The sequence below is a fragment of the Stegodyphus dumicola genome, chromosome 7 (genome assembly GCF_044657685.1).
Source record: "Stegodyphus dumicola isolate Sdum_Otavi_A_Nest chromosome 7, ASM4465768v1".
Classification (NCBI taxonomy): domain Eukaryota; kingdom Metazoa; phylum Arthropoda; class Arachnida; order Araneae; family Eresidae; genus Stegodyphus; species Stegodyphus dumicola.
In genome coordinates, this window is record NC_140774.1 from 117,378,861 (window position 1) to 117,404,527 (window position 25,667).

General features: G+C 30.4%; 1 protein-coding gene across 2 annotated transcripts in view; it reads right to left on the reverse strand.

Moving 5' to 3' along the window:
- Nucleotides 1-22,987: 22,987 nt before the first annotated feature.
- The window catches only part of LOC118197226 (uncharacterized), a 161,170-nt gene continuing 158,490 nt past the window's right edge, over nucleotides 22,988-25,667 (reverse strand). For both annotated transcript variants that reach the window (XM_085820750.1, XM_035368735.2), the window contains exons 4-6: nucleotides 24,539-24,615; nucleotides 23,962-24,072; nucleotides 22,988-23,101 (exon numbers count right to left, since the gene is read on the reverse strand). In XM_085820750.1, coding sequence (XP_085676876.1) covers nucleotides 23,966-24,072; nucleotides 24,539-24,615 — 184 coding nt within the window. In that variant the 3' untranslated portion in view covers nucleotides 22,988-23,101; nucleotides 23,962-23,965. The remainder of the gene's footprint in view (nucleotides 23,102-23,961; nucleotides 24,073-24,538; nucleotides 24,616-25,667) is intronic.

Genomic DNA, 25,667 nt, shown 5'->3' on the forward strand with positions numbered 1-25,667 from the left:
TTTATTTTTAGTAATTATGAAGAAACTTTATGCTTGTTTCCTAAACAAGTATTTATTTATGCTAATTTTAGAATCTATGCGACAGAGTACTCATCTTCAAATACGTTAGTGTCAATAAGTTTAACTACAAATTATTAAACATTTCTGCAAACTTGAAACTTGGAAGGTTTAATTTTAAAATGCGACAGAGTACTCATCTTCAAATACGTTAGTGTCAATAAGTTTAACTACAAATTATTAAACATTTCTGGAAATTTGAAACTTGGAAGGTTTAATTTTAAAATTTCCATTTCACATATTACACAGTCACCTTGAAAGCTCTTTGGATACAGGTCAATAAAATTTGTTTATTATGTCATCCTAAACTTGTGGAAGAATTTCCTAAAATTATTCGAATATCCATAATTTTTACTGTTAAATATTTAATAACTATACATTAACTGAAATACATTTATAGTACAGAGGAAATGCTAAAAGATATTGCAGGTCATGTATTATGTATCATTGGAATATGACAATAATAGTAGAATTTGACTGAGAGGGGGGGGGAAACAGATGTTTCAGCTTTTTAGAAAGGAAAGTGGACATCTTTACAGTAAAACCTTAGATGAAAGTTTTACTGTGACTCAACTTGGGAAGACACTGGAAATTTATGGTGGAGGCAGGTTCCATTTCTTTGCTAAACAGCTGCGTTGAAGTGTGAAATGCTATCTTCAGTATACTTGTAATTGACTGATGACTCAGAACAGTAAACTGAACTTGCTCGTATTCTAATGACATTTCTCTAGTCTACATCACTACATCGAGAGCATAAAGAAGTTTTTCTTTAAAATTAAATTTGAAAGGGATCTCAAATATAATTCTTCATTATAAAGGTAAGTTATTGATTTGTAATATTACATAAACTAAATTCTTATAATTTCAAACTTACTAAAAACTCAATTTAACTAAATTTTTAATCCATTTATCTAAAAATCCAAACTTATCACCATTAACAATGCAAATGTCTTCTAATATTAATAACGTATTGTTATATTAACATGAAATATTTTATGATAAATATGAAATATAAATATATGTTTCCATACATTAAGAAACATAATGACAGGCCAAAAATAAAAAACAAATTTTTTTAAACTTGTCCTGGGCTATAGTTGCAGGATTGAAGTAAAATAAACTTAAAGCATCTAAAGTTAAAATTAAATTGGAATCAAAGGAAGGCAATTCCTTCAATAACTGCAACCGTGTATAAGAGGTTTAACACAATATCTAAACAAATTTAAAATAAGAATTTATAGTAGCACAAACTCGAAAAATAAAAATTCAAAAGGGAAAACATACGAGGGCTATCCAGAAAGTAGATTACGTTTTGGAATAAAAAAATAAACAAAGTATAGGAAACAAATTTTATTATATACAGATGAAAGCCACACTCAAATACTACTTTTCTACATAGTCACCATACAAATTAAGGCATTTATCGTAGCGATGTACGAGCTTGGAAATTCCTTCGTCGAAAAATTCGGCCGCCTGCGCCTTCAACCACTTCGTTACCTCTTCTTGCAGCTGTGCGTCGTCATCAAAACGCTGCATAGCCAGCCACTTCTTCATTGCTGGGAATAGGTGGAAGTCGCTCGGTGCCAGGTCGGGACTGTACGGCGGATGAGGAAACAACTCCCACTTAAAAGATTCAAGAACTTTACGAGTGACATTTGCCGTGTGAGGCCGGGCGTTGTCGTGAATCAACAAGATCTTAGAGCTCAACATTCCTCTGCGCTTGTTTTGAATTGCTCTTCTGAGTTTTTGGAGAGTTTGGCAATACCTTTGAGAGTTTATTGTAGTGCCTCTTTCCAGGAAGTCCACCAAAATTACACCTTTTCTGTCCCAAAAAACAGTCGCCATCATCTTCCTTGCCGACATTGTTTGCATGCATTTCTTGGGTTTTTGGGGAGAACTTGTGTGCCCCCACTGCATTGATTGCAATTTCGTTTCACAGTTCACATGTTTCACCCATGTTTCGTCACCAGTAACGATGCGATCGAGTAAAGAGTCACCATCCTTATGGTAAGCGTCCAAAAAGTTCAACGCTGCAGCCATTCGCTGATTTTTGTGGTCCTCTGTCAAGATTTTTGGAATCCATCTTGCACAAAACTTGTGGTAACCAAGCTTTTCGCTGATGATTTCGTGCAACAAACTTCGCGAAATTTGTGGAAAAGTCAAAGAAAGTTCCGTTATTGTGAAATTTCGATTTTCACGGACTTTAGCATCGACTTTTTCGAGAAGTTCGGCGGTCACTATGCTGGGTCTCCCACTTCGATCTTCGTCGTGAACATTGGTTCGGCCATTTTGAAATCTTATGACCCACTGACGCACTCCACCTTCAGTGATAATGTTGTCCCCATACACTTCACGAAGCTGCCGATAGATTTCTATCGGTTTACAGTTTTTTGCAGTCAGAAACCTTATTACTGAGCGCACCTCGCAGCTCGCGGGATTTTCAATTAACGCAGACATTTCAAACCGTCACAGTATCTGAACGGAGCACAGCACGAACCTCTCACTAGCACGGCTAGATGCAGACTGAGCTGCGCAACGCTCTGACCCCAAGATGGCCGCGCTAGCCCCGCCCCTAGCGGACACAGACGGAAACGTAATCTACTTCCTGGATGGCCCTCGTACAAAATTATAAAAATTATTCTCTTTTACTGAAACTCCAATTCAGAACTCATCAGGAGAAAATGAATTAAAGCTTCATAATAGTCGATTAATACGTTTTGAAAACATATTTCATTGTCCTGGTTCATTTGAGATCTAAAACCGTAAAAAGAATCAATTAAATTTTCATTTAAGACATTAAAATTGATATAAAACCGAAAAATCGAATCTGAAATGTACGAGAATTTTCTCTACACGCTTTCGAAACACTTGGAAAAAAGAATAAAACATAACATTGTGCCAAATTGACTACTCAAAAAAATCATAAAACTTTTCATTATACAAATTGACCTTAAAAAAAAAAAAAGGTTTAAAGCCATCATATGCAAATCCGAAATTCAAAAGCAATTACAAATAAAGAGCAAAGCAAATGTACTTTAAACCAAATTGTCATTTAAACAACACTAAAAAATTGGGTGATCCCCGAAATAGTTCACATATTCTGAGCGTTTTGTCTAAGAGATGATGCAAACATGATTTTTTATTTTTTTTATTTTTTAAGTTCTTGATATGTAATTCTAATGTGTAATGTTTTCGAACTGCAAATTCATCGGCAAATCTGAACTCCAATAATTCAAAACATAAACAATTCGTTTAACAAACGAAATGAGTGATGAAATTATTGAAAACTTTTTTTATAATAATGCTTTTCGTGTTTTATTGCATACATTTAAAATATTTTTAAAACATTCTTATTTGAGAATTTAATTATACGGCTTAGAAACAATGAAAACTATACTGCAGCTTAAATTGTAATTGACAGGAAAGTAATGCAATACCTTAATATTAAGATTATTATATAAAAGTTTTAATTGTCAATTTTTGTGCTTATGTATGTTTAAATATCTGTAATTCCCTTATCTTCGGTTTTTATAACTGTAATTCTGCCTAAAATACAAATTTTTCTTATGTCCTTTCATTCTTTTATTGCCCACCAACGGCCGAGCAGTAAAGACACTGAACACTGGTAGTTCGGTCCGAGGTTCTAATCCTCGGACAAACGGGCTGGCTGCATAGGCGTTTTCGTGGTTTTCCCCATGTGTAACGTGTATACGAGCTAGTTTCCCTTAAAAAGTTCTCCACGTAGGCATCCCTCCCTTTAGGCAGATAGCCCTCGTGTGCTTTGCCATAATTAAATAATCCAATCCAATCCATTCTTTTATCATTAAATTAAAGTGTTTATTTCTGTATACTCTTTGCATTATCCTTGATTTTTAAAATGATGCAAAAAACTAAACTAAAGCAATATTAAATTTGATAACAGGCATAAAAGTCAACAAAATATAAATTCCAAATTGCCCGAGATATGTTTTTGCTTGTATATGTGTGTATATTATGTAAATGTGTGTATTTGCATGTATATGTGTGTATTCAATATCTTCCTTTCTTTTGTCTTTCGTATCCTATCTTACTAATTTTCTTACTTTTCATTTGTTTCAATATTCATATAAGTTTTACGATTTGCTTATTATTTCTTTATATACCATTAGTTTTAAAATTAAAACATACCTTTTAACTTTACATTTTATTTGATTTTAATTATTCCTTGTTTTATTTGTTTAATTTATAATCATTTTTCATTCACTGTTCTTGATGGCTTACAGTAGGAGCTTTAGTTCCTAATTTAAGCCCAGGTTTAATAAATATCAATGTGCATAATTTTAACCTCTAGAGACTTGTATGCTTTTTCGGATTATCCCGGCAAAGGTTAATCACACAGAAACTACATACATTACAGAAGCTAGTTAATCAGAAACTTATTGTAATGAATTTTTACATTAATCCTTCCAGATTTTAGTTCAGGAAATTAATATAATAAAAACATTTAAAAAATAAAATTAGTTAAAAATTTAATATAGCATTAATTCAGAAAAAAATCTGAAAGGTTTCAGATTTTAAATTACGTTTAAAGGGGCATTTTTTTAATGTTTTGTGTGTTACCTTTATTTATTAAATATCATCTTTTTTACATTTAAACCATAATATTCAGTTTAACAGCAATGTCGCAAAATAATTTAAAAATCAGCATATCTTTAGAATTTCCGATACACAGTTCCGCGCGTTTTTTTCCCTCGTAGAGTGTTGTCACTGATCACTTTTAAATCGGTGAGTTTGTTAATCAAAAATCACTAAATATGAAATTGATAATAAAGCAAATTCCAAATTTGGGCTTCCAGATGCCCATATTCGGGTGGAAACGTACGTTATTCAAAATTGGATGGCTCTAGGTACCGTTGTTTTATCCCAATGCAAGAAATATAGATACGTTTATGCAGATTCTTCCTTATTTAATTTCATTAAATATAACACAGGGCGATAATATTGCGTGGAAACAATTTGAATAGTGAATCGGACATTTATAGTGAACCAACGCAAAAAGCCAAAACGAAAATATAATAGTCCAACAGAGCAAATTGCACCTTTTTTGGATTAAAAAATCAATTTATTTTGCTTAATTTTTAGTCTTTAAGTATTTATACTGGTTGCAATAATCTTTTTCACAAGCATATTACTCTCTCCTGATAGTATAAACAATAAATTTAAAAAAATTAAATTTGATCAATCTTAGCTACATTTGCGCTAGATTTTTTTCGCTACATTTGCGCTAGAAGTTCTAAATTTTTAGCCCCAAAAGGCTATTGATTTCGTTTTGGCATTTTGCGTTGGTTCACTATAAATATCGTTTCACTTTTCAAATTGTTGCCACTAAATATTACAGCCCTGTATTATATTTAAAGAAATTAAATAATGAAAAATCTGCATAAACGTATCTATATCTCTCGCATTGGGGTAAAACAACGGTACCTAGAGCCATCCAATTTTGAATCATGTAATCTTGCACCAAATATGGGCATCTGGAAGCCTGAATTTGGAATTTGAAATTTGTTTTATTATCGATTTCATATTTTATAACTCTTTAACGTGTTTTTGATTAAGAAACTCAACGATTTCAAAGCGTGCAGTGGAAATTTGTTACGAAAAAAAAAAAATTATCGCTAGTGCGCGAGACTGTATATCAGAAATTCTAAAGATATGCTCATGCGATATTGCTGTTGAATTTAAATTAATGGTTTAAGCGGGAAGAACATGATATTTAATAAATAAAAGTAGCACACGAAACTTTAAAAAACTGCCCCTTTGGGCGTAACATAAAACCTGAAAGCTTTCAGCTTTTTTTGTAAATTTCGTATGAACTAATTTTGCCCCTCTAGCCGTTTACTTGCAGTAAGTTTCTCACTGGCTTTACCCTTGTCTCGTTTCTGGCTTGATTATTCATTTCCTTTTCATTATATATTTATTTCAGGGATAACTTATATAGCGCTCCCTCCCCCGAATCATAGCACAGAAGTAGAATATTTTGTCTGTTTGGTAAATTAAGTGGAAATTTTTTAAGTTAATTGCTCTTATTCTTTTATTTTCATCTTATTCAGTATTTTATTGCCAATAAAATAAAGTTACAGAAAGAGCTATTTTTTTACAAATTTTGCAAAATTTTTTAAAGGTTAAAACAAAAAGTAAATAAAAATTAACACAAATCATTGTTTACATTTTCATTTTTTTTTTTTTTTTTATTTGTGGAGGAAATTTATTCTGTACTATTATAGCTTGCTAAAAATATTTATTCTAGTTTCTTATGGCATTCGGCGTCATCCTTGGCAGACAAAATTTAAAATTTCTCGTCTCAGTTGCTATTTGGAATGATATACTCATTCATGTAAACCATGCGAGTAAATTCTGCAAAGTATAAAGACGAATCTGCAGTCAGCTGTCGGAGCTCTGCAGAATGAGAAAACATTTTTAGAAAGTTGTAGAAGTGATAATAATAATTTAATAGATTTCATCTCCGAAGAAAAGTAAATGGCAGAAACGTTAGAAATCTACCCTTCGTTTAGCCAGTCCATCATACCCTAAGGCGACGTAGATTGTTTGGGTACGAGGCTTCATATGAAAACATACAAAGTGTTGAAAGAGTAATTTAAAGTAGAACTGTATTTCTACACGTTAGACATTGCTATTCGTTCTGTAGAAGAAAGGTTTGAACTTACTCGGAAATACGGAGCATACTACGGTACAGTATCCTGAATGATGTAGGAACCCTCATCTTTCAGAGAACTTTTGAATAGATTCAAAGACTAGAAATTGAAACTCACAAACATTCGAGTAATCTGAACGCTTCGTAACTTTGTGATGAACTGGCAGATCTGTCAAAATACATCGTTCCTGGAGCGGAGCTCCTTGTCATTTTAGAATATGTATAAAATCTTGAATGTTTTGCAAATATACTGGAGTGGAACTTCGAATTTTGCTGTACTTTCCTATAACAGTTCCAAGTGGAGAGAGATATTTTTCAAAATTAAAATACATACAAACTTGTTTAAGATCTATGACGGAGACTAGGCTGACAAATCTTGCTCTAATTTCTATAGAGCAAAATATACCTAAAGAAATTGATCTTTCTGACTATGTTCGAGAGTTTTCGGAAATGAAGGCAAGGAGCTTTTATAAAATTATAGCTAATATTATAAAATAAAAGTTGTTACCCTGCCCTGGTAAAAAAAAAAAAAAAAAAAAAAAAAAAAAAAAAAAAAAAAAAAACATTCAAAAATAAATATTTATACATATTTTGGCGCAATTGAAAAATGACTATTCTTCAGTCTTGTAGATTCTTTACTTCTGACGAAGAGGGACCTAAACCTGCTTGCCCTAGAAATTGTTTGAGATCTTAACATAAATCTACACAAAACTTAAGGTTATTGTGTTACTAATTTTGTTTCACTCGGCGTGTTTCTCTTCTATTTTCACAGAATATATTGTTTTCAATGTTTTATATTAGTTAGTTTATATTAGTTATTTAAGTTTGCTAAATTAAGCGAAAAAAACTTAGATTGGTGCAGATTTTATATAAAAATTCAAAACATATTTGTATGTAAAACCTCTTGGATTTTATATAAAAATCTCCGTAAAACTAAGCTTTCTTACTTTTCTTAATGCTATACTTTACGTGACATGTTCCTTTTTTTATATAGACTTATATATTTATTATCAGTATGTATCTCAGTGAAAGGAGAGAAAAGTCTGTCTCTCGCACGCACACAAAAAGTCTTAAATAACTGATTAAAATCATCTGATATCAAATACCCAGACTAAAGCAAATTTCACAGTTGATCAAGGGAAAATATTTTCCTTTTTATTCTTTCTTCATGTTACGTACCTTTCAACTGGTTCCCTAAGGATGTGCTATTATTTTTTAACAAATAATCCAGATGTAATAAAATTAATCATAAAAACACTGGCTCGTGAAATCCTTGATTTTTTTAACTTTTTAAAAATTTTAATTTTAATTTTTATTTTTAAGCACATTAAATTTATTGAGGGGGGCCCAGGAAAAATTTTTGCGTAGGGGTCCAAGAGTTCTAGTTACGCCACTGATTGGTTAATATATGCCAGACAGGGGCGTAGCTAGAGTTTCCAGTGCCCGGGGACAATTGAAGAATTTGCGCCCCTTTCTGTGTGCCAAGAATGGAAAACGCTTCATTAAAATATTTTGTAGCATGAATTTGGCGCCCCTTGGATGCTGCGCCTGGGAACAGATGTCCTCCCTTGCCCCACCCTAGCTACACCACTGATGCCAGATTAACCGCAGCAGTGCTTGATTCTCATTGGAGACCTGAAACACGACGTTTTTGGACATGTGTTTCAGATTCTTATTCACAAAGCAGAAACGCGCCATATCCATTATTATTGTGCCATATCTTAGTGATGAAACGACTTCGGTTTTTCTTATATGCATCTAGAGAAAAATAAGCATTTTCAGACGCCAAAAATCACTTTGGGGATTGGGGGGGGGGGGCAAATAACGAAGTATTAAGCCAAGCTACATAAAAATCGTGAGAAATTTTAAGAATAACAGAATGTTGGGAGAAATATGTTAAAAATTGGGTAGGCATCAGTATGGTCAAAAATCGGGAGTCTCCCGCGCAGAGGCGTAGCTACGGTTTTCAGGGCCCGGGGACAACTGAAGATTTTGCGTCCCTTTCTCTGTGCCAAGAATGAAAAACATTTCATTCTAAAATTTCATAACATCAATTTGGCGCCCCCTGAATGCCGTGCCCGCAGTCAGATGTCCCCCCCTTGCCCCACCCTAGCTACGTCACTGCTCTCGCCTAAATTTTGAGAGTTGGCTACTCTGCAAAATTGAATAAAAATCCTGACATAAGCATTATTGTGAGTTTCTTCAAGAATATGAATCGCAAGAATTCAAGAATTTATTATACACAAAAAGTGACCGAGGAATGCCCAGTCCCCATGATTTACTATTTGCCACATCATGGCATCTTTAAAGCTGAGAAAACTTCGGGTAGTTTTTCAACGGGTCTGCCCTCAACCACTGGTCGAAGATGGAATGACATTATTCTTTTTTGACACTGCGTTAATAAATAAATAAATAAATAAATAATAATAAAAAAAAAATTCTACATCTCCCGTTCTACTGGGCCGATTGACAAAATTCAAATTGCGTTTTTCATGTCTCGAAAGCGCGACTTAGGATATATATTAGATTTATATATAGCATTGTTCTAACATAGGTATTTTGAAACAAAATCGGACTTTTTCTGAAATAAAATGCCTTTTTTTTTCCATATTTCGATTCTACGACTTAAATTATGCCTAGATATTAAATTTTGTAAAAGTTGGTGCAAGATTTGCGGAGAAATTCAAAAATTTATCTTGGCACAATTTTTTCAGTTTGCGCCACGAATAATTCACTTAGCGAACTTCAGTGTGAAATGGACAGTTCAGGGGCAGGAGGCGGTGCGCGGTGCAAATTGCGAAGGCGGATTGCGGATGAGCCAACACCCAGAGGCGCAGTAGATAAGGAGTGTGTCAAGATTCTTCATTTAATTGATAAGATGACGTCACACTTTGATAAGAGATTATCTTTTATTGATTTTCCGGAGGTTCTTTGTTAATCCATGTTTAGACTTTATATTTTCCTTTGTATTCCAGCTATTTTACTAAGTATATGATGGTTATTTTCTAGGTACCTTTAACGACGATTATTTTCGAATTTAATGATTAATTCAGAAGGCCTTAATTTTAGATGTAATTTTTTTTAAGACTTCCCTATATACTCAGAATTTTACGTTATTTCCTAAATCTTCTGTTCATAATACCAGATTTACTTTCCGTAATCTTAATTACATTACTCATTTTTAGTATTAAATTTATTCTACCCAGAATTCCTTTTAATCAATACTTTTAACTTATATGTTATATTTTACAAGTGTAATTACTAAAACACGTGTTTTTTATGTGTTATTTTATTCAATGTTAGATGCAGTTTGTAACTTTTTTTTGCTCTTTTTAAAGTTAGCGATCTTCAACATACTCTGCATTTTAACTTATTTCATGCATTTTGATCATATAGATGACCTTTACTTTATTTTAGATGTTACATTTTTAGCTTGTTTTATACATTTTAACCTTCATAATATTCAATGTACTCTAATTTTTAACCAATTTATATTTTCACACTACATACATGAATGTTATTGGATTGTTTTCATACCTTTTAACCTACTCTGAATTTTTAACTAATTTGCTAGATTTTCACACTATGTACATGACTTTCATTTAAGTTTTAACTACTTTCTTACGTTTTAACCATCGTAATTTCAAACATATCCTTAATTTTAGCTTAATTCCTCTATTTTCTTACCATATATATGAACTTTATTTAATTTTAGATGATATTTTTAACGTGTTTCATACATTTTAAACCTTCATAATTTTTAAAGTACTCTAATTTTGAACTTGTTTATTGCATCTTCCTACCATATACATGAACTTTAATTAATTTTAGATGTATTTTTTATACATTTCTGACACTTGTTTCTTTCTAGTTTCCAAAATACTCTAAATTTTAACTCTTTTTTATAATTTTCCATTGTAATCACGCTTTTGATTTTACTATTTCAGCTAAATTTACACATTTCAATGTAAATATAGAGACAGTTTTCAATTAAACATTTTATTTTAGAACCTTTAACTGTTATTCCAACCCAATTCGTTGAATAGCCTTACTTAGTCTATATTTTATAGTACTGTTTTAATTTGCTTACTGTACAATTTATCATTCTGTTGTACTCTTACCATGAATGATTCTACTATTTTCCTTCATTATTAACTTCATTCGCATTTTCAAACTTTAACATTTCTTGCATATTCTGGTATTTTCTTACATCATTTATATCTGAATATATGTTTTTTAAGCCCTTCAGTATTACCAATGTTCAGTTTTGAACCTCGATTGCCATTAAGCTAACTTGATAGGCTCCGAATTTTTAGAATGGATTCTCAGTTTTCATCTATAATTTTAGAACCATTTTCACTGATTTATGTACTCATACAAAATCCTTTCTTATTACTTAATGCTCAGTACCTTTTAATTCGGTATTTTTTGCTAATTCACTGCATTCATACAATCATTTTTACACTTTAAATGCCCCGACTATGCAAATTTTAAATTTATCACTTTTTTTTTCTGCACCAAGTACGAGTATTAAGCCTTCATGGACAACGTTCAAGTGAAATTACCGATTATTTACGTTACATGCACAAAGGAAATTCCTAAGATAAACATTTTCAGTATCAAATGAGAGATGAAGGACCATAGATTTTACCCATTGGTTATCATTTCAGCTCTTGAAATTATGTTTAATCGATATACTTTTATTTCTAGTGCATAATGTTAACACATTTCTTCGAACCTAGTTCAGTTCCAACTCAATTTCCCTAGACAATTGCATATATAGTCTATTTTTCTAATTTCTTATACTAGGATTTTCTTTCGTGAGTGTCAGTTTTATTAATTTATTTACCAATATATTCTCTTATGAATGAAATCTTGTGAAACACTACCATACCTTTACACAACATATATCATTACCAATATACTTATATTTACAGAACGAACCAAAGAAAGAAACAGTAAGAGACATTTTACCAAAATCTCCGCTATATTTTCGAATATTTTAACTTTCATCCATCTCGAATACAGAAATTTATTCATAAATACTCATTACCTCAATTAAATATTCCTTACTAATACCCATTTAATGAGGTATAACCCCTTTAGAATATAAAATTACAGTGTTTCATTTTCCTCTAATTGTACATATAAATTTACATTATAGGAACTTTCTGTGTATGCAATTTAATTAATGCTGTTAAATATCACCTTTTTCTGAGAGAAAAACTTCAAAAACCATGTAAATCATTTAACTTTTCCTGTAGTATTACCACACTAGAGAATAACTTTCTTAGAACTATTTTCTTAGTATTAAGAACTAAATATGAAATAAGCATTCTTCACTGTAGAATATTTAAGGTTTTATCCAAATGAGGATATAACCTTTACCGAATTCAAGATATTTACCCAGAATTCCCAACAAATGTTTAGAAAATGTGCGATAGAAAGCAATTTATTTACCTAAAAATGAGTCAACAGATTCTTATCGCCTGCAGATTTACTATCAGTGGGAAAAACCTGAAGTTCACTTTATCTACCCTTGTCAGTATACACAGAAACGTCATGAATCATTCTGTAGTATAATTAACATTTTAATACTCATTAACTAATTTTAATTAACTTTCAATTAAGATTTTAAAAAGAAAAGTATATTTTGCGACATACTATTAAATTACTCCCAAGCGTTGATGAGAAAAATGCACTTAAATATCCACGTACATATTAAGAAAATCACACTCATTAGGAACAGTAAAACTTTAACAATACTTAAATGAAATGTAAAATCTTGTAATGCATTAATATAAAACCTGAGTAACAAATCATTTCCTGTAAGCATTATACGGTTAAAAAGAGTTTTCTTATAAGTTATCAACTTTTAAGAAGTAAGAGTAAGGTAATGAACCAACGTTTTTAGAAATTTTCCTTTATTTTCTAAATCTACCCTTTTGTAGTAACGAGAAAGTTCAGTGACACTCCTATTTTATTTTTATGTAAGCATGCGCATTTCTCCTAATAGACGAAAATCCGAAGATCTCACTTTTCTAAAGATTTAGCTTTAGACTTAACTTTCATTGGAAAAGGAAAATAATTTTACTTATAAAACAGATATCTTCTACTAAAAGACCTTGAAACAATCATGATCACATCTATATGTAGCACTCAGTAATTTAGTTCCAATTTTGATATTGTTTAATCATGCAAGCAACAATTTTCATCTTCAAGTTAAATTTTATGACTGCAACAGATTTTTCAATGGCTTTCATGCTCACATTGTGTAAAAGACTTCTAGTTTTGACTATTTTAATTTATAATATTGAGAAATACATTGATTATTTTCAGAAAACGTTATTTCAGGATCATATTCTACCGCTCTGAAACTTTTGAATAACACTTTCTACCATAATGACAACCAGATACTACATTATTTTTTACAAAAACGTGAAATAGTTTTGGAATTCCTCTTCTAGAGATAATATTAAATTCTGCTTTCACTACCTATTATAACTGTATGCACTATTTGCAAAGAGAAAAGACTAGATGATAACATAGCATCATATAATCCATATATTTTAAAACATTTAGATCAATTTCAGCAAGGCAAATTATCTACAGAGTTTTCAAATACTTATATTTCTGAAAAAAAAACTGCCTAACATACCGCTCATTTACTTCTAAACCATTTAAATAAAACCAACCAATTAATAAAATATTTGAATTTTCAATAAAGTTTAGTACATCTATACAGTTATTTAATTCATGAAGTACCAAATTTTGAAAATAATAAGAGTAAAAACATCACTATTTCAGAATTTAGGAAGAGATCTTCAGTAATGAGAGTGAACATGTACCAAACTTTGTGCAAGATTTTTATCGTTTCATACCAAACATTTCACTATTTCATAGATTCTAAGAACATAGCCCAATCTTTTTCAAAGAATATATATCATTTCACATTAATTAGAGAGTGCCATATGAGTTTAACTGCAGATGCTTACTGAATGACACTAAAAATTTCATGGAAAAAATCAAATATTTTTCATCTTTCATGAACATTTGTGAATAACAATGATATTGCATACGAGCTAGAAGACTTAGTGCAATGAAACAGTACCAAAAATAGAAAACTATTTCCAAAATCTAAATTCCCATTAAAAATTTCAGATATTCCTATGTAAAGTTATATTCGAAGTTATATCACTACATTCGAACTTGAAGACCAACCAGATTTATTACATGATTTGATACATTTCTGATATTTTTTCCAAAAATAGAAGTTTATATTTTTCATACGCAAACTATTACAACGAATTAATGACATTTTATACCCATATTACTTACCATTTTTTACTGCACAAAGCTATTTTAAGTTTCATTTTCGAAGTTCAGCATACATAAATTTCACGTAATACTACAGTTACACAGTACAAACTATAAGAAAAGCTGCATAATCCATATTACATACAGAACATAGACTACAATACTCAAGGACCTACTTAAAGAATACATTAAACTGTTCAAAAAATTAATTACATTTTATATAATTCTATGCATATTTCATATATTGAGCACATTTCATGTTTTTAAAAATGTAGCATCACGCTTTCCAAGACAATGGCCAACATATCCAATCTTTTGAAAATGAATCATCTAAAATAAGAAGGGGTAATTTTATTATCTTAAGCTGGTAAACAAGCGATGAGGGAAGTGAGGCTTTGTTAAACAAGGATATGTACATATCCTAGTAGTGGTAGTTTAACAGGCTGTCACTTCCCTCATCGCTTGTATCTCTTATTATTTTCAAAATTTGGTACTTCATGAATTAAATAACTGTATAGATGTACTAAACTTTATTGAAAATTCAAATATTTTATTAATTGGTTGGTTTTATTTAAATGGTTTAGAAGTAAATGAGCGGTATGTTAGGCAGTTTTTTTCAGAAATATAAGTATTTGAAAACTCTGTAGATAATTTGCCTTGCTGAAATTGATCTAAATGTTTTAAAATATATGGATTATATGATGCTATGTTATCATCTAGTCTTTTCTCTTTGCAAATAGCGCATACAGTTATAATAGGTAGTGAAAGCAGAATTTAATATTATCTCTAGAAGAGGAATTCCAAAACTATTTCACGTTTTTGTAAAAAATAATGTAGTATCTGGTTGTCATTATGTTAGAAAGTGTTATTCAAAAGTTTCAGAGCGGTAGAATATGATCCTGAAATAACGTTTTCTGAAAATAATCAATGTATTTCTCAATATTATAAATTAAAATAGTCAAAACTAGAAGTCTTTTACACAATGTGAGCATGAAAGCCATTGAAAAATCTGTTGCAGTCATAAAATTTAACTTGAAGATGAAAATTGTTGCTTGCATGATTAAACAATATCAAAATTGGAACTAAATCACTGAGTGCTACATATAGATGTGATCATGATTGTTTCAAGGTCTTTTAGTAGAAGATATCTGTTTTATAAGTAAAATTATTTTCCTTTTCCAATGAAAGTTAAGTCTAAAGCTAAATCTTTAGAAAAGTGAGATCTTCGGATTTTCGTCTATTAGGAGAAATGCGCATGCTTACATAAAAATAAAATAGGAGTGTCACTGAACTTTCTCGTTACTACAAAAGGGTAGATTTAGAAAATAAAGGAAAATTTCTAAAAACGTTGGTTCATTACCTTACTCTTACTTCTTAAAAGTTGATAACTTATAAGAAAACCCTTTTTAACCGTATGATGCTTACAGGAAATGATTTGTTACTCAGGTTTTATATTAATGCATTACAAAATTTTATATTTCATTTAAGTATTGTTAAAGTTTACAGTTCCTAATGAGTGTGATTTTCTTAATGTGTACGTGGATATTTAAGTGCATTTTTCTCAACAACGCTTGGGAGTAATTTAATAATATGTCACATAAATATATTTTCTTTTTAAAATCTTAATTGAAAGTTAATTAAAATTAGTTAATGAGTATTAAAATGTTAATTGTACTACAGAATGATTCATGACGTTTTTGTGTATACTGACAAGGGTAGATAAAGTGAACTTCAGGTTTTTCCCACTGATAGTAAATCTGCAGGCGATAAGAATCTGTTAAGACTCATTTTTAGGTAAATAAATTGCTTTCTATCGCACATTTTCTAAACATTTGTTGGGAATTCTGGGTAAATATCTTGAATTCGGTAAAGGTTATATCCTCATTTGGATAAAAACTTAAATATTCTACAGTGAAGAATGCTTATTTCATATTTAGTTCTTAATACTAAGAAAATAGTTCTAAGAAAGTTATTCTCTAGTGTGGTAATACTACAGGAAAAGTTAAATGATTTACATGGTTTTTGAAGTTTTTCTCTCAGAAAAAGGTGATATTTAACAGCATTAATTAAATTGCATACACAGAAAGTTCCTATAATGTAAATTTATATGTACAATTAGAGGAAAATGAAACACTGTAATTTTATATTCTAAAGGGGTTATACCTCATTAAATGGGTATTAGTAAGGAATATTTAATTGAGGTAATGAGTATTTATGAATAAATTTCTGTATTCGAGATGGATGAAAGTTAAAATATTCGAAAATATAGCGGAGATTTTGGTAAAATGTCTCTTACTGTTTCTTTCTTTGGTTCGTTCTGTAAATATAAGTATATTGGTAATGATATATGTTGTGTAAAGGTATGGTAGTGTTTCACAAGATTTCATTCACAAGAGAATATATTGGTAAATAAATTAACAAAACTGACACTCACGAAAGAAAATCCTAGTATAAGAAATTAGAAAAATAGACTATATATGCAATTGTCTAGGGAAATTGAGTTGGAATTGAACTAGGTTCGAAGAAATGTGTTAACATTATGCACTAGAAATAAAAGTATATCGATTAAACATAATTTCAAGAGCTGAAATGATAACCAATGGGTAAAATCTATGGTCCTTCATCTCTCATTTGATACTGAAAATGTTTATCTTAGGAATTTCCTTTGTGCATGTAACGTAAATAATCGGTAATTTCACTTGAACGTTGTCCATGAAGGATAATACTCGTACTTGGTGCAGAAAAAAAAGTGATAAATTTAAAATTTGCATAGTCGAGACATTTAAAGTGTAAAAATGATTGTATGAATGCAGTGAATTAGCAAAAAATACCGAATTAAAAGGTACTGAGCGTTCAAAGTAATAAGAAAGGATTTTGTATGATTACATAAATCAGTGAAAATGGTTCTAAAATTATAGATGAAAACTGAGAATCCATTCTAAAAATTCGGAGCCTATCAAGTTAGCTTAATGGCAATCGAGGTTCAAAACTGAACATTGGTAATACTGAAGGGCTTAAAAAACATATATTCAGATATAAATGATGTAAGAAAATATCAGAATATGCAAGAAATGTTAAAGTTTGAAAATGCGAATGAAGTTAATAATGAAGGAAAATAGTAGAATCATTCATGGTAAGAGTACTACAGAATGATAAATTGTACAGTAAGCAAATTAAAACAGTACTATAAAATATAGACTAAGTAAGGCTATTCAACGAATTGGGTTGGAATAACAGTTAAAGGTTCTAAAATAAAATGTTTAATTGAAAACTGTCTCTATATTTACATTGAAATGTGTAAATTTAGCTGAAATAGTAAAATCAAAAGCGTGATTACAATGGAAAATTATAAAAAAGAGTTAAAATTTAGAGTATTTTGGAAACTAGAAAGAAACAAGTGTCAGAAATGTATAAAAAATACATCTAAAATTAATTAAAGTTCATGTATATGGTAGGAAGATGCAATAAACAAGTTCAAAATTAGAGTACTTTAAAAATTACGAAGGTTTAAAATGTATGAAACACGTTAAGAATATCATCTAAAATTAAATAAAGTTCATATATATGTTAAGAAAATAGAGAAATTAAGCTAAAATTAAGGATATGTTTGAAATTACGAAGGTTAAAACGTAAGAAAGTAGTTAAAACTTAAATGAAAGTCATGTACATAGTGTAAAATCTAGCAAATTAGTTAAAAATTCAGAGTAGGTTAAAAGGTATGAAAACAATCTAATAGCATTCATGTATGTAGTGTGAAAATATAAATTGGTTAAAAATTAGAGTACATTGAATATTATGAAGGTTAAAATGTATAAAACAAGCTAAAAATGTAACATCTAAAATAAAGTAAAGGTCATCTATATGATCAAAATGCATGAAATAAGTTAAAATACAGAGTATGTTGAAGATCGCTAACTTTAAAAAGAGCAAAAAAAAGTTACAAACTGCATCTAACATTGAATAAAATAACACATAAAAAACACGTGTTTTAGTAATTACACTTGTAAAATATAACAGATAAGTATTGATTAAAAGGAATTCTGGGTAGAATAAATTTAATACTAAAAATGAGTAATGTAATTAAGATTACGGAAAGTAAATCTGGTATTATGAACAGAAGATTTAGGAAATAACGTAAAATTCTGAGTATATAGGGAAGTCTTAAAAAAAATTACATCTAAAATTAAGGCCTTCTGAATTAATCATTAAATTCGAAAATAATCGTCGTTAAAGGTACCTAGAAAATAACCATCATATACTTAGTAAAATAGCTGGAATACAAAGGAAAATATAAAGTCTAAACATGGATTAACAAAGAACCTCCGGAAAATCAATAAAAGATAATCTCTTATCAAAGTGTGACGTCATCTTATCAGTTAAATGAAGAATGTTGACACACTCCTTATCTACTGCGCCTCTGGGTGTTGGCTCATCCGCAATCCGCCCTCGCAATTTGCACCGCACACTGCCTCCTGCCCCTGAACTGTCCATTTCACACTACTAACTTCTTAACCAATTTTTCTTTCCCTTCCATTATGCTGGAGCAGAAAAAAAAGCACCTCGTTCCTACATTCTTACATTGCGCATAAGTCAAGTCACATCACAAGGAAAAAAGTCACATCATTTCTGCTTCCAAATAATTTTAACAAAGTATCTAAATTACATCTGATGTTTTATCGCTTTAAAAAAATATGACAAATTTCAAAACGCGCCAATATATAAATTCACATATATCTGCGGAAATTTTGATTAAAAACTGTAATTTTTTACAGGTATGCTTAGAAATACGTCTACTTTAAGATGATGGTAATACCTATATTATAAAAATGCTATATATAAATTTAATACATATCTTAACTGGCGCTTTTGAAATGAAAAACGCAAGTTGAATTTCGTCAATCGGCCTAGTAGAACAGGAAATATAGAACTGTTCTCTCTCTCTCTCTCTCTCTCTTTTTTTTTTTTTTTTTTTTGTGCAGGGTACTTGCAAATATTTTAAACATTATGCCAAGATTTCGAAAGTATAAAATAATTTTAACGGCTGATATTAAACAAATGTTTAGCCAAATTTTAATATTACCAACCCAAAAAGATTTGTTAAGCATTTTGTGGAAAACTGCAGAACATGAGACGCCATAGACTACAAACTGAATGCAGTGACTTATGGCACCACATGTCCCATAAGAAATAATTAAATGTGCCTCGGAAATAGTCGGCGATTAGCATATGCTTAAAGTTTCGAGCATGCACAGTAGACTTAAATAAATAAATAAATAAATAAAAATACAGCAAGTGGAGGGTCTTGATTCTTTACCCCTAATGTATTACTGAATAACACCTTCATACATTGAAGAAACACAATCATTTATTAGTTTTATTTGTATTATCAATAATTATGTTCCTTTGCCACCATATTGCTTGGAACACATCTCAAATTAAAACATTTTGTCAAAGTTTATCACTGATTTTATGTTTATTGAACATGATACAATCTTTATGCCAACTTAGTGAATAATTTTTTGCTTTCATCACCACATGATTATCAACTTACGGCAGCTTCAGAAATGACTCAAGCAGCGATGTCTTAAGCAACTTTTGTTTTAAATATCAGTAATTGAATACCAAATAGCACGGCAACCTTTTACGTTGACATTATGCTTGGTGACCACTGCAGACTTTGATAATTTTGACTCTCTTTTTTTTCTAAACATTCGTATTCAAAAATAATTATAAAATGTACATACAGCTGATATTTATTACAGTGACTACTTATCTCCTAAAGTATTTCTATAATAAGAGAGGATTTAAAGTTTGTTCCAAGCAGAATCATAACAATAATGCTTTGACAGTGTTGGACTAATTCCAACCCAATTGCAGTCAGTGATATTTTCACCTTTATTTGTGCTAATTTTTAAGTTGAACTACTTCTTGTTTACTTTAAAATGCAAAATTAGGCTTCTTGAGGCCTTGGGTGTTGTGTGTTGAAGAAGAAAAATTTAGCAGATTTTTTTAAAAAAGAGATTGTGTAAATGATATTCATAACCATTTAAACTAATTACCCCCATTACATAGATAACATTTACAGTTGTTTAAATTGAGAATAATTCATTTGTTGTTCTGTTATGCATCTGTCAATGTGTTACAGGTAATCTACTGGCCATTACCTGCCAGGTGGTGTATGTTTGTCATTTATAACCTATCCTAATAACCAGAAATAATTATAGATTTTAGAGACGTTAGGTATTTTTTGGAAGAAAGATGAAAAATTAGCAACGCCTTTGCCGGGAATCGAACCGCAGACCTCTTAATTACGCACTAAGCCACTACACCATGAAGGCTCGCTAAGAAAGGCGGGAGAAATACCTTACATACTCCCCTTTTTAAAGAGCAACTGGGATTTTTAGGGGACCCAATCGCCAAATCATGGGTGAGGAGAATCATCATCCAACACCTTTAAGTTCTAGAGCCACTGTAGAGACATTAGGTATTTTTGGAAGCAGGCAAGATGAAAAATTAGCAACGCCTTCGCCGGGAATCAAAGCCCGGACCTCTCAATTACACGCTGAGTGTGCAGACCACTACACCACGAAGGCAGGAGAAATACCTTATAAGATGATAATTTCAATTATTTCTAATTACGATTATAGATGTTAAGAACAATAAATAACAAAATTAATATAATTTTGATTTAATTTTTGTGGCGCAATTTAATTGTGGGCATTTAATATTTTTAAGAGTGGGAAGATTTTATAATTTTTCCATTAATAAGTACAGTCAAAAGTCTTTAATCCGGACTCGTCGGGACTTCGGCGATTCCGGATTATCGATTTTTCCAGATTATAGATCATCAGTTTAAATCTGGTAAGATGGCATGCAGAAGTTATAAAATTAAAAATATGAAACCGTAATTTATGAAATAAAGAACAATTATGATCTAAAGGATATCAAAATTTACAAAAAAAAAAAAAAAAAAAAAAAGAGCTTAATATTTATTTGTTTTTTTATTAAACATTTCTTTCAATGTAAGTTGTTTAAGTTGCTTTGTTTTATGTGATAATACTTTCTTTTTAATTCTATAAACAGACATAATTTCTCCTTCAGTTACAAAGTTCCGCTGGTCAAGTCCTATAATTGCTGTGTCGAGAATAATGACTAATTTGTCAATCGAAATTTTTTCGTTTTCAATAACCTCTGTGTCACTTTCTTCACTATTGGAAGTGAGTTATAATGAGGAGGAATTTGATTTAAATCATATCAAAGATGGAGTACATCGAGATAAAATACTACATTTAGTAAGGAATTATAAGACAAATAAAATAAAAACATCTGCCCTGAAGATAAGGATAGTGCTGACAGATCAACTTCCAATTCATTGCGCGCCGTGTCGTTTCCCTTCCCCCGCAGAGCAGCGTGAAATTGATAAACATATTTCGGAATGATCAGATAATCAAAGGATATATTTCATCCATTTTTTGCAGCAATTCCACTTTTGGTTTAATGGACTTCGAAACATACTTTTGCTTTGTAGATCCTTTACATATTAGTAAATATATATCGGAAATTCTATTTGACATAATCGAAAGTTCAAGCTAACTTTTATAAAATTGCTGTAACAGTCTGCAAAAAATAATAAGCCGGATCCAATTCGAAGATTAAGGAACAACGCAATCTGCAACATTACCTGAATTAGATAATTTCAGCTTAGCTTATACCGTCCTTTATACATTAAACGCGCTTGTGTAAACGTATTATGCGCATGCGCACACGCATATTCGCAGCCGTAAAGGTCTTACGTCAAAGCGACGCATGCGCAGAAAGTTTGTAGATTTGAGGTCCGGATTATGGGTGTCCGAATTATCGACTTTTGACTGTACTAACATTGAATTACATTAATAAATTATTAGGCAAAAATTAAAATTTATTTTAAACTATTATTTTCAGAATAAACTTTTTTTTAAAAAAAGTGTTTTTTTAAATCTACTTTTTCTTTCTCTCTCTTTCTTTTAAACTTTTGTATTCAAAAATAATCATAAAATGTACATACAGCTGATACTTATTACAGTGATTACTTATATCATAAAATATTTCTATAATAAAAGAGGATTTAAAGTTTATTCCAAGTAAAATCATAACAATAATGCTTTGACAGTGTTGGACTAATTCCAACCAAATTGCACTCAGTGATATTTTCACCTTGTAGGGTTTATATTTATTTTAACTAACATTTATTTTAAGTTTAAACTATCTTTTCTGTCAAGCCTTACTTTCCCCTGGAACTGCCAATGCCAGAGTATGTAAATTTTAGTAGAACGAGCAAGGATTCAAATTATCAGCGGAAGTATTCTGAGTTAAATAGAAAGGAAACGAGTTCGAAGTGTGCTTTTCTTACTTCACGAGCGCGGAGGTGGTTAGTTAGAAATTGAAGAACCATGCGTTTCGGCCTGTGTGCTTGCCTCGGCAAATTGTTAATCTTTCAACGTAATATTCAGAGTTTGCTGAAGTATCAGTGGTACTATAGAACGCGGTGAGGTTAGTTATGTTTAGAGAGCCTCGTAGTTAGTCTCTTGTTATTATCTCTTTTCAGTTTATTATTTTTATTTTACCGCCGGTTCGGCGTAGTTTGTGAGCGTCAAGAGCACGCATTTGTAATTTCTAAAGTTGAATAAAAAGGGACTTAAACCCTTCTCAAGACTCTGTCTAATTTCCAGTTTCAGCAGTCACCACTTTGTTGTGTGCAGGTTGGAGGCGTGCAACTTTACAACCTTTATTTGTGCTAATTTTTAAGTTGAACTACTACTTGTTTACTTCAAAATTAAAGTTCTTGAGTATTTAGATAATGAAAGCAGATTTGTTATACTTTCCTCAGTTTGGAACTTTTTGCACCAATCATTATAATAAAATAATCAGTATAATGAGCAGCCATTCTAATAAGCACAAGTTTAATATATGTATGCCCACAAAAATTTAATATGCATTTAAAAAAGTTACATTTCACAAGTTTTCAGCAGCTGCATGACAGATTACTAAACTTGATATCTGGAAGGGAAAAAGGAAGAAGCATATTAAGTGCATACAAACTATGAAAATTTTAGGCAATAAATAATAATAATAAAGAAAGAAAGAAAAATAAAAAGCTTTAGTACAAAGTAATGCAGTAACTCATCTTTTTAAAAATGAATTTTTATATCCATAATCATTAACAGTTTTTTTAGACAGAAAAAGCCAAATCTGTTCATAAAAAAATATACACCATATTAAGAATAACAATATATAATAAGAACAGCAGAAGCTGAAGACTGGCTAATTAGTCACTTAACGATGACAAGCATCAGCATCTGAGACTGAACTATTTAAAGTGTTAGAATAAAGCTTTATGTAGTGGTATTAAATAAAAACTTTATTCCTGCCCATAGTTCTAAACTGAAAATTGAATATTAAAATAACATTATATGATATAAAAATACAAAATATTCAAATGCTGAACCCAAATTAGCTTGGAAACTATAACTCATCTTTTATCAGTAGCACAAAAACTACCATTCTTAAAAATTAAGTTCAAAGCACTTGACCCAAGAAAAGTCAGTTGCTTTCAGCCGAATCCCTTCTAGAACAATAATTTTACAAACCTCAATCCTCAAAAGGTAATTTACTTCTCTTCCTTGCAATCAAAAACAAAATGTTGCTCTTTGCATTACACATTAAAGATTCAAAATTTTTGAGAGGTATCATGCCACAGGATACTTTATCATATAAAATAACTTTAGAAATGTTTTATTTCCTTTAATGATACTCTTATTACTTTAGTTTAATATGTTATTAGTTAGTAATAAACAGTAAAATTTATGTGTCAAATTGATTATGTTCATGAAAATAAAAACTGCTAATAAAATATTTACCATTTCAAAGATCTTCAGAGTCTATCAAGCTCCAAAGATGGTTAACAACAGCATGCTCAGAAAATAATGTGATATCCAAATTAAATTTCTTCAGTGTTTTATTCATCACAACTTCATTAGAGTTAAGAAAAAATATCTAACTTTATATAATAAAAAGTGCATCAGATTCCTGATTAACCAGCTTGTGCAAGGCCAGAGCTCAGGCAGAGAAAAGATTAGCTGGCTAATTTAGAAAATATAAAAGACTAACATTACGTTAACATACAGTTAGAATAAAATCGAATTCATATTGCGTAAAATAATTTTAAAAAGTGTATTTATTAAGTTGAAAATCCAGCAATATTCATTTAATTTTTATTTTAAAGCAAAATTACATCACATTTTCATGGATATATCAATAATACCATTTCTTAATAAAAAGTATGGCTAATTAAAATGAAACTGTATAAAAATGTCTGCTGTAAATAAAAAGAGACAGAGAAGGGGGAAAAAAAGATAAAAAGAAAAACAGAGGGGGGGAACATAAAAAATACTATGTTCAACATAATTTTGATAAACATAAAATTTTAAAGGATACTTCCTCTGATTTGAGTTGATGGACAATCATAATCCCATTGTAGTTTAGATATTATTTCATATAGTCTTAATATGTGCCTAAAATAATAAAAACAGTTTGTTTTTATTTTACATATACATACACAGGAGAAAATACAATGTAAAAAAAATTGTGTTTCTGATCTCATCGATACTCCATTGGAAAGTTATTAAAAAGTATTCATGAGACAAGTGTGGTGCTAAAATAGTTGTATGGCAACCCACAATGTGGCCAAAAAGTATTTATGTAGCAATCCAGGTATTCGCATAACACATCCATTTATTTGGACTTAAAATTCAACCCTCATTTTTCTGAATATTGTTTCTTTTTATATTGAGTATTTTTTTTTTTTTTTTTTTCTTGTAATGAATTGTGATAGGAATGTGGAGTTTCCTGGCTGATGAAGAAAAAAAGCATTGCCTTTCTGCAGAAATATGGCATTTCTTTTAACAATGCAAAAATTTGAAAATGCAAAAATTTGCGTTCTTTGAAGTTGTAAATTTTTAAATAATTAGATTTTATGAAGTGAAAAATTGCAAGCAAAGCATTAGAATGCAGATCATAAATTGGTCTGAAGATAGCCATATCTCATTTACAACAGCTATTCACTTTATTTATTGTTGTTCACAACACTGAGTTTGTATGGCATTTCTGTGGTAGTGGTTTTTTTTTTTAATAATAGATTGTTTTGTACACTGAGTCAAAAAAAAAGGGGGGGAGGGGGAGAGAGGGAAGAACAGTTCTATATCTCTATATCTCTCATTCCAGTGAGCTGGTCACTGGTCAATAAAATTAAATCTGTGTTTTTCATATCTCGAAAGAGCAACTTAAAACACACATTGGAATTTTATCTAATATTGATCATAATTTGTATTAGGTATATTTAATGCAGTTTTCTTTTATTATAACTTTTTAACTGATTGCAATAAAAATTTCTTGAACATATAAATTAGAAATCTATTTTTAATATTAGAATTATTTGGTACTTTCTGATTACACACATCCCAGTGAAAAGTCGCAAACTTGCTGGGGAGTAATTTTTTGCGAAGCTAATGTACAAAGGGAAGGGCTTTTTCAAAATGGCAGCAGATTAAGTATTCTATTAAAAAGT